Here is a 12,992-nt window from a genome sequence, read left to right as displayed (position 1 = left end):
TTGTCAGAGCACACACAAAGTAAATACTTCAGGTAACATAGGGACTTGCACTGCCTGTTTACCATTTATGTGGGCTTGTACATAATGTGAGACAGTAAAAGCTTCATAGACTTAATTCCACAGCATAAAATCACAAACGAATGCTATTAAGACTTCGTGCTCGCTTTTGGTGTTCAATATTTGAAATGGGCACTTGAGTTCCCTCGTGTGTGATATATAATGCTTCGTCATCTTTGGTTTCAGCATGAATATCCACAATAGTGGATCCCATTCATAGTGTTTGCTAAGTGCCTGAATTTTTTAGGATAGAATTTTTTAATGTATTGCATCTTTTCATTGAGAGTGAGAAACATGCTTTCCACTTCAATGAGTATCTACAGTCCTGTTATCGTGATGTTTTGTGATTTTGTCCTCACTGCTTTGGTCCATGGTAAATAGTTATGATTGTTGTTGCATGAGTTGCAATGTTTGATTTTGTTGGTGGAAAATATCATATCCACTGCCTTTTTGGTAGCATATTCTTTCAAGTCATTTTAATGAAATTTCTGTATTTATTTTTGTATTTTTATTTCTATATTATTGACTTAGATTTCAGAAATAATACAAACACCAGTTTATTACTAAAGAATGTAAAGTTTATTATACCAAGTGCTTCCTTATGTTGAATGTTTCATAATAATATTTTATCCTCTTTCATTTTCCGCCTTCTGCAATCCTTTCCTTTCAGATGGCTGTCTCTGGTTCTCAGCAATCCCAAATATTTTGAAGAAACTTACAATATACTAGATGAGAAAACTGGCATTGCCCGGGTATTCATTTTTTCAGTTTTCTGTTAGACACAAAAACTGAACTGCGTTGGTAGTGTAATGCTGGAAAAAAATTTGACATCCAAGTATTCGTGAAAACGCCTTTGAAATTATGAAACTGTTGTACAAAAGATTATGTAATAATGTACTGATGTACGAGTATAGCTGCTTCATGCTTGTGCAGTTGATTTTGGAAACTTTTTTATGGCAATGCTTCTTCAAAGTCTGTAGATTGCTCTTGTATTCTCCTGCAGATGTCTGTGCTTAGAAGTTGAAAGCTTTCAAAAGTGCTGCCAGACGTCGGGGATTTCCTTAATTTGACTAGACTGTAGGACTGTCTTAGTAGTAAAAAATAAATATATTTATAAACTTAATGCATAGTGTGGCAGTTGTTGACATATTTAATTATTTGATGCCATACCTCCTGAACTATAATAAGTAGGTGGGTTTTCCCCACAGTGACTGTTGCCTGATAGTGATATGTGTACCATGTTTGGTTGAAATTGGTCCAGTGATTTAGGAGCGCACACACACATTCTGAACTCAAGGTATTTTTGCAACAAACAAAGTGGTGAAGCAGTTCCTGACTCATTGTGCACACAGCATACAATTCAGTCCTGGAAAGAGCTCATTTGCCACAGAATGATTTATGTTAAGAGATTTTATACATAAAACACAAGTAACTGGCTGTAATACATAAAGGAGGTAGAGCTTGCTCCATCCAGCTTGTTCCATCCCCACTACTGCTGGCCCAACAGTGGTCTGTGTGGCGTCATGGCTTGCTTGCTCCTCTACTCGCACCTGCATCTCGTATCAGTCAAGAAAAAGTATGTGCAAGTTCTGTTGCCTTGCTGTAGGATTATGTAATAGTTTCATATTGTCAGAAAATTTTTTACTGGCATTAGGCAAGCATTCCACTGCTCCACTTTGGTTATTAGTGCTGTACAGAAAATTGCAGATAAAGTATGTACTAGGTATTGTTAATTTGCCCAGGGCTCATCTTAAAAAGCTTTCATATGTTGCTATAATATCACATGAACACTTAATTTGAAGTTGTTTCGTAAATGGTTTATTCACTTTCCCTGTACCTATCATATGCTTGATGTGACAGGATATGAGAAACTCAGCATTATCAAGAAGAAACTATAGTAGTATGTATGACCATTTCTGCTTCAGTTATTTGTGTATAAACAATGATCTTGTTATATACTACTCAAAAACTATTACAAGATGTCTGGTTTCTAGTTTTCTCTCTGTCCTGCCTTTTTTTAGACACTTTGAGATCTTAATATAAGTAAAAAGATTCAGATGTGGCTCTAGAATGGGAAGAGATGCTACATTTATTCTAGTGTCCACATTTTGGTTCCATCCAGTAAGTGTTCTTAATTTTTTCATTTTAGATGGTATGGTCAAGAACGCGATTACAATGTTCTTGTTATGGATTTACTGGGACCTTCTCTAGAAGATCTCTTCAATTTCTGTTCACGCCGTTTCACAATCAAGACGGTTTTGATGTTAGCTGACCAGATGATAGCACGTGTGGAATTTGTGCATTGTAAGAGCTTCATACATCGAGACATCAAACCAGACAATTTCCTCATGGGTATTGGCAGGCATTGTAATAAGGTAATATTTCAGCAATGTCTTGGTGTACATTAAATGGATTTTCAGTATTTCAGCTTGTAACTTCTATCACAAATTGTTACATATTAAGTTTTTAATTAATCTTTGTGTTATATTTCAGTGGGTAATACTGATTTTTAAATTTACTTTGTTTGCAAGTTTTTAATAAAGTATTCATCAATGTTCTCTTTCAGCTTTTCTTGATAGATTTTGGATTAGCAAAAAAGTTCCGTGATAATCGAACACGCCAGCACATAATATATCGTGAAGACAAAAACCTAACAGGCACTGCACGTTATGCCAGCATTAACGCTCATTTAGGAATTGAACAAAGGTAAGAAAAATAAAATTAAAATCACAGCAGTTGGGAAGATTCAGCAGAAATACAGAAATAGTATTTGTTTATTATCCAGTCTAAAATCTTTGTAATTTGACGCAACATTTGTGATTTATTGTTTCTGCTTTTTTTGCTCTTGTACAGTACTGTCACATGCGTTGTTCATATGATTCATTATGACTAATACAAATATCAAAAATGTAGGAAAAATAGACTAAAGATTACATGTTAAGTTGCAGACAGGCACAATTGAAAGGCACCTGCACAAAGCTTTTGGCCACAGCCTTCGTCAGAAAAAGAGAAACATGTCTGATTATGATCGATAATTGTCTTTTGGATAAGATAGTGCATATATTCTAGAAGTAGTGCCCAGACTGTATTAAATGCTCATGATCATGTGTTATGAAAATAAAAACCAGAAATGTAGGAAGGGGAAATTAGTATTAATCGGAAATTAATCAGTAGTCTCTACATCTTAAAAGTACATGTACCACAGCTGAACTATGAAATTTTATTCTGTGATGTCTTGTGAATTGGATTTAAAATATCTACTGATGAATAACGTAATTAGAGATCACAAGCTGAGACATGGTCTCGAATGGCACAGTGACCAGAAAATGTGGAATATATCTCCCTTATTTCACGTCTATGGTCACAAACTTGTACATCCCCAGACTACTGGTTTGGGTCAGCAATGACCATCTTCAGATATGCAGCAAAATATGGGAAAAACACAGAAGCAACTAGTGGATTGTCTACAGCTTAAATCAATAAAATGGGCCATGATGAAAGATATTACTGACATACATGCAAAAATTGTGTGCTTTAATGAGAGACATGCCTGTTCTATAAAAAACATGTCCTAATATACAGGACCCATAGTGACAGTGTCAAACGCTAAACACAAAATAATATATACAATATATACAAGAGCCATCTAATTAGTAGTGTTACCGTTCAAAACAAACTGCCATACAGTAGCCACAAAATGTTTGTGTCACAAGCTCTCCAGATGCCACTACTGTAGGTGTACACACACTATTCAATGATAATTGTATGATGTAAAATAAAAAGTGGACTACAGTCAGTAAAGTCTGTACTGAGCTTATAAGGTGTAAAAGTCATAAAAGTAATAAAATGCAATAAATTGTAGCACAACAAAAGTTAGCTTGTTAAAAAGGAAAAAGGTAAGTGACAGTAATTTTGGCACGCACTAGTGGTGATATTTTAGATGTGAGGTGAATAATAAACTGCTTTCAGAATAAACAGAATAATATAAAAATTACAAAACAAATGGCTAAAGAAGCCCAATGAATGGAAACAGACTGCAGCAAATAGTCAGCACATACTGTTGGTGCTAATGACAGAACACCGCATAATTGAAAGTAGTTAGGGGAACATAAAGGTCAGAGGGGCGCTTGCAGCATGCCGTTCCAAGAGGAATGATAAAACATTGTATCAGATCATTAACAGGATTGTCTAGTTAGTGAAAAATGTTATATAAACAGAGAAGGAACAGGAAAACACTAGTTACATGCACAACGTATGTAAATATGTAAAGTACTCTATACTAGTTAAGCCAGAAGCAAGATACACACATCAAAAGAAGTTTTGCATTACCTCGGTTCCAAGAGTTCTGGAACCTGTACAGGAAATTGGAATAGAGATCAACATAAACATCATTTCTGTCCTTTTTATTGCTCATGAAAACCACAAATTGCACGTTATACCACCATGCAGCGAGATCTTCATAGGTGGTGGTCCACATTGCTGTACCCACCGGTACCTATTATTCTCAGTAGCACGTCCTCTTGCATTGATGCATGCCCATATTCGTTGTGGCATTCTATCCACAAGTTCATCAAGACACTATTGATCCAGAATGTCCCACTTGTCAATTGCGATTTGGCTTAGATCTCTCAGCACGGTTGGTGGGTCACGTCCATAAACAGCCCTTTTCAATTTATCCCAGGTATGTTCGAAAGTGTTCATGTCTGGATAACATGCTGGACACCATAGTAGAGGGATGTCGTTATCCTCAAGGAAGTCATTCACAAGATGTGCATGATGGGGGTACGAATTGTCATCCCTGAAGAGGAATGTCTCGCCAACATGCTGCCGATATGGTTGCACTGTCGGTCGGAGGACGACATTCACGTATCGTACAGCCGTTACAGCGCCTTCCATGACCACTAGCGGCTAACATCGGTCCCACATAATGCCACCCCAAAACAGCAGGGAACCTGCACATGGCCACATTGCTGCACTCGCTGGACAATGTGTGTAAAGTGTTCAGCCTGACCGGGTTGCCTCCAGACATGTCTCTGATGATTGTGTGGTTGAAGGAATATGCGACACTCATTGGTGAAGAGAATGTGATTCCAGTCCTGAGCATTCCTTGCGGCAGGGTTTTGGGCACATCTGCACCATGCTGCATGGTGTTGTGGTTGCAAAGATGGACCTCACCATGGGAATTGAGTGTGAAGCATATGTCCTGTGACTGCATAAAAAGCATCATTCAACATGGTGGCATTGCTGTCAGGGTTGCTCAGAGCCAAAATCCATAGGTAGCGGTCATCCACTGCAGTAGTAGCCCTTGGGCAGCCTGAGTGAGTCATGTCATCGACAGTTCCTGTCTCTCTGTATCCCTCCATGTCAGAACATGACAACACGAGCAATGTGCCGCCTCCTTGGTGTAATGACTGGAACTGATTGGGTGTCTGACACTTGTGTCTAATAGGTGCTGCTCATGCATGGTTGTTCACATGTTTAGGTGGGTTCAGTGACATCTCTGAATAGTCAGTCACTCTGTCTGGGATACCATATCCACAGTCAATGCCTATCTTAAGGAATTCCGGAAACTGGGGTGATGCAAAACTTGTTTTGATGTGTGTACATAGAACAGAGGTGCTTTGAGATTGGGGTTGAACATTGTCAGACAAAGCAAGGTAGGGGTACAAAGTCACTTTGCCAGTTATGTACTTTTGTTGACTCTCGTTTTTTCACTTTATAAATTTCAAGCTATTTAACAAGTTAAGAGCACGCCTTTTTTCCCTGTGTGGAGAATATGGATATTATTCTCAATGCTCCCTATAGAATGACCAGTTTCTGATAAATGCTGCCTCAGAGCAGTTTTGTTAGGTGACTGGAATCTTCCTTAAACCTTACGTTGAAGGAGCAGCCATTTGACTGATGCAATATTCATCACAGTTATTACAATCAATCCTGTATACTCTGGAGCCATCAAATTTATCATATGTCCTTTTGCGTTTGTTTTATTCGCAGTTTTAGGGTGGTGTTAACTTGAAAGCCACATCTAACTTCAGATTTCCAGAAACATATTTCTATTTGCCATGGACATTTTGCCATGAACTTTCATGTGGATGGTTTTTGTTCTTTCTTTATTGTTCTAGTTTCTGTGTGTGCGTGCGTGCCTGCCTGCTGTTTATAATAAGTCTCTCTAGCCTAGTCTAAGGGCGTGTGACGTCATTTACAGAAAAGCCATTAGCTACAGCAATTTACTTTAAAATGCTGAGTTCTTTACGTATTCACTTTTGGCCAAAGGTAGACGAAGGAGCCGGTGAATCATTGAGGTGAAGGAGGCCTTTTTATGTTGTGGAAGATGGCATGAACTGACATTGATGATGTTGTCTGTACATATAGGTTTTCTGAAAATCGAAAACTTATGTTTGTTGTCAACTTCCTTAATAGTAAGGTCAAGATTTTTCAATGGTAAGTTGTTGACATTTTCCTACTGATGGAGGGTGACACCAGTGAGGTTAACGCATTTGCCCAAGCAATAGGTAGCATGCACCCAAAAATAACTTTTACTGTGGAAGTTGAAAAAGAGAGCTCCATTAACCAGCTTGAAATACGTAAAGAACACAGCATTTTAAAGTAAATGGCTGTAGCTAATGGCTTTCCTGTAAATGATGTCACACGCCCTTACATTAGGCTAGATATATATAATAAGCAAGACACACACACACACACACACACACACACACACACACACACACACAGACATACATAAAGTAGAACAATGAAGAATGAATAAAAACCATTCCTGTGAAAGTTCAGGGCTAAATGTCCCTGGCAAATAGAAAAATATTTTTGGAAATCTGAAGTTAGATGTGGCATTCAAGTTAACACCACCCTAAAACTGTGAGCAAAACATAAATGGAAAAGGACAGATGATAAATTTGATGGCTGCAGCGTATACAGGATTGATTGTAATAACTGTGATGAATATTGTATCAGCATAAGGTTTAAGGAACATTCACAGTCACCTAACAAAACTGCTTTGCTACAGCATTTATCAGAAACTGGTAATTGAGAATAGTATGCGTATTCTGCACAGGGTGGAAAAAGGCCATGCTCTTAAATTGCTAGAAGAGCTTGAAATTTATAAAGTGAAAAAACAAGAGTCGACAAAAGTGCCTAATTAGCAAAGCGATTTTGTACCCAATACCTACTTTGCTTTGTATGACAACATTCTACTGAGGTGTTCCATGTATCTTGCTTCTGTCTTCACCTACTATACAGTGCTTTACATATTTACTTTGTTTATTTATGTTCTGCATATAACTCTAGTGTTTTCCTGTTCCTTCACTGTTTATATAACATGTTCCACTAACTAGATAATCCTGTTAATGGACTGATACAGTGTTTTGTCATTCCTCTTGGAATGGCATGCAACAGGGTGCAAGGGCCTCTCTGGCCGTTACGTTCCCCTAACCACTTTCTGATTATGTGACATTCTGGTGGTAGCACCAACAGTGTGTAATGATTATTTGCTGCAGTTTGTTTTCATTCATTGGGCTTCTTTAGCTATTTGTTTTGTAATTTTTATATTATACTGTGTACTCTAAAAGCTGTGTATTATTTATGTCATATCTAAAATATCGCCACTAGAGTGTATCAGAATTACTGTCACTTAACTTTTTCCTTTTTAACAAGCTAACTTTTTTCATGCTTAAATTTCTTGCATTTCATTATTGTAATGACTTTTATACCTTATAAGTCCAGTACAGACTTTACTGATTGTAGCCCACTTTTTATTTTACATCATACAATTATCATTGAAGAATGTGTGTACACCTACAGTAGTGGCATCTGGAGAGCTTGTGACACAAACATTTTGTGGCTACTGTATAGCAGTTTGTTTTGAACGGTAGCACTACTGACTAGATGATTCTTGTATATTATATGCAGGAGCTGATTTTGTGTTCAGCATTTGACACTGCCACTATGCCTCTCAATTTTAGGAGAGTTCTAGTGTTGGATACAGAAAAACACATCCCATATTTGTTGAAGATTGTAACAGTATGTTGTACATTCTGTGAATTGCCTTTATTTCGTGATAATGTCCTAAGTCTTTCGTATGTAATCTTCCAAAAAAAAAAAAAAAAAAAAAAAAAAAAAAAAAACACTTAGAAATGGCTGATTTTAATCTAGTTTTTGGTGAATAGTTTTGCTTTGGTGACTTACCTATTTCAACTCCTGAACCAAGTCAAAAATTAAAATGTTTTTGTCAAAACTCAATTTTCAGACTCTTTGCCTCATTTACTTGGCTACTAAGTGTCTGATGTTCATTGTAAGCCCCTTTTCATTAATTCCTCAGCTCATTCTCACTAGGAAATTGCCTCTGTGCTGCACAGTATTTAACGGGGCAACCTTTCATTTTTCACAGCCTTCTACGTAGAACCACCAAGTGTGTTATTAATAGTTGTGATTATTCATACCCTTCCTTATGACCAGAGGTTCAGCAAACTGGCCAGATCGTGTTACAAATGCTTTGTGTATTTATACTCAATGAGTCATATGAATATGAAAGAGAATATGAATAGAAAAGAGAACGTTATCTAGAGATGATTCTCAGAGAAAAAGAATGTTCTCGGAATCTTTTTAAGTGCACATCACATATTCCTCTACTCCTTATTGGACGTAATTTCACATTATGGTACAAATGTAAACGCTGAAGGACACTTACCAGAATATAATAAATATTTTCTTTGAGTATAAGTTTCAGATATAAAATTAATATTTCAAGAATAGAATATATATGAATCAATAGTGAACATACTATCAAGATGCAAAGAGTATTTTTTGGAATTGTGAATGATTGGATTAATCGTAAAATGTACAGATAATCCAACAAATTACCATGTTGGAGACCTTCTGGAGCACATAGCTACAGAACGTCTAGGCACCATGATAGATGAAATTCATGTAATTCACAATCAATTGCAATGGTAACTAATATAGAAGCAAATTCATAAAAGCGTTTAATGACTTTGTTATGCATGAGTAGTTCAGAGGAGTCAGAAGAAGATGACATCACTGCTGAAGATGATACTGACAGCTGTGGGTGGCTGTTGATTTACATCTGTGCCCTTCTTCAAAACCTTGATAAAAATGGAGAAGACATAGTATTAACATAAATGCATGACAAAACAATATAAATATCTAATGATTTGTGTAATACTACTGGATGTTGAAAGTCATCTGAAACAGTTTGAATTGTTTTAGTACAAGTACTGAGTAACTCTAGCTTTACAAGATATTGTAGTGTATGCAGTAGAGGGGGACAAATTTATTCGATCTTTGTTGCAGCTGCAGTTGCGTAGAACTTTTGTGTTTCATAAATTTCAGAAGAGACATTGGATCTTATGAATAAAATGGAGACCGTAGTTTATTCTTGGAATTTGACAGAACATTCTCAGATTTTCATGAATGTAGAGTTGGAGAATAAGCTTCACTTAGAATGTTCTCAACTTGAGTAAATGTATGGGGGAAGTTTCTCAATATGAAAAACATTCTTAGATTTCATATGAATAAAACTGGAGAAGTTTCTCACAGGCAGAGAATATTGTCCTATCCAAAGGCCTATCATTTAGCCCCATCCCCACCCCCACCCCAGTTTAACCTTTTTGAACTTCTCTGAGACTTAATCTCCTTCTCCCGATTCCTGCAATGGAAATACTTCTTTGCCTCCAACCCCTCCAATGAAATCCAACTTTTTCCCAACTTTGAACCTTGTCTCACTCAGTTCGTACCACCATCCTATGGTGATCGTTTCTCCCTCCCACCTAACCACCACCTAGTCGGCTTCCAGGAATTCCTTCTCTCCAAGCTGGCCAGCTCTGCCAGAGTGAACCCATACGGGAAGTCCAGCATAACCTCCTATCCACACTGAAATCCTTTTGGCCTTCTCACAGCCTCTCACCTGATTCCACCTCTCTCCTCATCCCTACAACATCCCACACGCCCACCCTCTACATGTTCCCCAAAATCCACAAATCCAACAATCCTAGATGCCCAATTGTAGTTGGCTATTGTGCTCCGTCCGCAGCTCGTGGTCGTGCGGTAGCGTTCTCGCTTCCCGCGCGCGGGTTCCCGGGTTCGATTCCCAGCGGGGTCAGGGATTTTCTCTGCCTCGTGATGACTGGGTGTTGTGTGATGTCCTTAGGTTAGTTAGGTTTAAGTAGTTCTAAGTTCTAGGGGACTGATGACCATAGATGTTAAGTCCCATAGTGCTCAGAGCCATTTGAACCATTTTTTTTTATTGTGCTCCCTCTGAAAGAATTTCCACTCTTGTTGATCAACACCTGCAACCAGCTGCTCTAAAATTGCCTGCATCTTCAAAGATACTGATCACTTCCTTCACAGACTTTCCAATATCCCCACACCTTCACCTCTTGGATCCCTACTCATGAATGTTCATACCACCTACCCTTACACCAACATTCATGCTGATAGCCTTGCCTCTATTGAACACACTCTCTCCTAAGCCCTTTAGATGCCAAACCCATCATGTCATTCCTTATACACATTACCAACTAAAGAGTGGCACAGATAAAATTATCCCATGTAAGTATAAAGGAAATGCAGTAAAATTACAGAAACGAAGATCTGCATGGACCTACCATTTATTTACAATGGAAAAATAGAAGGAAAAATACGTTTATAGATGATGATGAAATTAACCCCTGCAACATCAATACACAGCTTGGCACATCAAAGCACATTCAGATACTTCAGGTGTAAAGATATTGATGCTAGTGACTTCACTGCTGATGTTGTCTTTCATTTCCTGTATAGTGTACGTATTTGTTTCACACACGAGGCTCTTCAAGTGTCCCCACAGGAAGAAAATAATATGTCGTTAGATCTGGTGATTGTGATGGCCATAAAGGTTTGCTGACAGTTTGTTCCATCATGGACTCGTTCCAGGGATGCTTTAGAAATGTGGCACGTTTCTATACCTCGCTGGAAGAAGCAGTATTCTCTTTCATATTCAATGACTTGAGCACAAAATGTATCAAAAATTTCCATATGTGCAACTGTGTTCAGGGTAGCATAAAAAAAAATATCAGTCTGGCGATGCAAGTTCCTCTTACACTACACTAAACACTGATTTGTTCATCATGGGGCAGTTGCTGACACACAAAGTTAGGGTTCTCTGTTGCACAGTGGCTTGTATTGTGTGAATTCCCATGATCGGAAAGATGAAATTGTGCGTCACCATCATGATGTAGGGGAAAGGGTCTAACAAACAATTGTTGATGTTATTCAAAAGCCACATGCAGCAATTACACCTTTATGACTGTCATCCTCCTGTAATTTCTGCACAACCATCACATGATGTGGCTTGAAATTAAGTATCCGCTGACAACTTCTCCTACTTACATGCACCTGTTGGGCCACATTGTCTTAACTGCTTTGGGCTCTGAATAGTTCTTCAGTGAATATCTGCATTAACGTAGTGTTGAACTGAAAGAATACCTTGTCATTCTACATTTTGGACAGATCTGGAAGTGTGCCAATCTTTGTACAGTCACTGCATTGCTGTCTTTGCTGGTAATTCCCTCTCCAGGTACTTGACCCCAAAAATTTCACGAGTTTCCTTAATTGAACCTGTTTCCGTATGCTTCCACAATTCCAGTTATATATTCTGTTGAAGTCATTTTGCAGACCACAAAGAGAAACATCAACCTTCACTGTTGAAATAAATTCATGTGCTGACAGAAGGATGCAAACAATCAATTATTGCATAAAACTGTCCTTTATACCTGTTTACTTTATTTCAGAATTCGAAATATTGTATTTACATTCAAATGGGTGCAGGCTAGTTTTAACTGTCATGCTGTATATCCTGACTCAAAACTACGTTTCCTTTGAAGGGAAGGTTTGCTACAAAATCTGTGGCACAGCCATGGGCACCCCACGGCACCCTCCTTTACCAATCTGTTTATAGGCTCTCTAGAGGAAACCTTGCTAGCCTCCCAAAACTCCCAACCCATAGTCTGATTCAGGTTCATTCACAATATCTTCATAATCTGGACTTGGGGCAAGATGTCCTACCACATTCCTTCTCAACCTCAACACCTTTTCTCCCATCCACTTCACCTGGTCCTCCTCTACCAAACATGCCACCTTCCTGGACGTTGACCTCCACCTCACTGATGGCTCCATCCACACCTCTCAACATTTAAATCCACTAACCACCACGAATAACTGCATTTTGACAGCTGCCATTCCGTCCATGCCAAAAATCCACCCCATACAGCCTTGCCACCTGGATAACGTATCTGCCGTGACAAGAACTCCCTTATCAGTATGCTGAAGGCCTCACAAAGGCCTTCACAAATAGGCAATACCCCACAAATCTAGTCCATGAACAGATTTCCTGTGCTACGTCTCCACACATCCCAAATCTTTCTTCTACTCCCAAGAATCAGTTAGTAAGGAGGCCTCCCTCATCACCAATTATCATCCTGGACTGGAACAACTGAATCACACCCTTTCGCCAGGAATTTCTCTCTCATCCTGACATGAAAATTAGGAACATCCAACCCAAGATCATTACCACTATTCGTAAATTGGTATCTCATCACCTGCCCAACCTACACAATGTGCTAGCCTATCGCTATTTTACTCTCACTCCCAACCCTTGCCATAGTGATCCAATCCCTGTGACAGACTGAGGTGCAAGATTTCCCCAATCAGCATACTCAGCCCCTCCTACTCTTGTTCTGTAACAAGCTTATCCTACCCCACCTGAGGCCAGGTAACTTGTGAAAGTAGCCACGTGATATATCAACTTTGCTTGCAAAAGCTGCACAGCCTTTTATGCTGGTGTGACTACCAACCAGCTGTCCACGAGGGTGAATGGCCTTTGTCAAGAACCTGATGGCACAACATGCAGTGAGCACAGCATGCTC

The 12,992-nt window shown here is 38.6% G+C and overlaps 1 protein-coding gene across 2 annotated transcripts in view; it reads left to right on the top strand.

Annotated features, from left to right (window-relative positions):
• LOC126251355 (casein kinase I) overlaps positions 1 to 12,992 on the top strand; it is a 106,545-nt gene that overhangs the window by 65,065 nt on the left and 28,488 nt on the right. For both annotated transcript variants that reach the window (XM_049951728.1, XM_049951726.1), the window contains exons 3-4: positions 2,207 to 2,432; positions 2,624 to 2,763. In XM_049951728.1, the coding sequence (XP_049807685.1) occupies positions 2,207 to 2,432; positions 2,624 to 2,763 (366 nt within the window). The remainder of the gene's footprint in view (positions 1 to 2,206; positions 2,433 to 2,623; positions 2,764 to 12,992) is intronic.

This window comes from Schistocerca nitens, chromosome 4, assembly GCF_023898315.1.
Source record: "Schistocerca nitens isolate TAMUIC-IGC-003100 chromosome 4, iqSchNite1.1, whole genome shotgun sequence".
NCBI classification, from domain to species: domain Eukaryota; kingdom Metazoa; phylum Arthropoda; class Insecta; order Orthoptera; family Acrididae; genus Schistocerca; species Schistocerca nitens.
The sequence above is the reverse complement of the archived record's forward strand: the minus strand, read 5'-3'. Positions and strand labels throughout refer to the sequence as shown.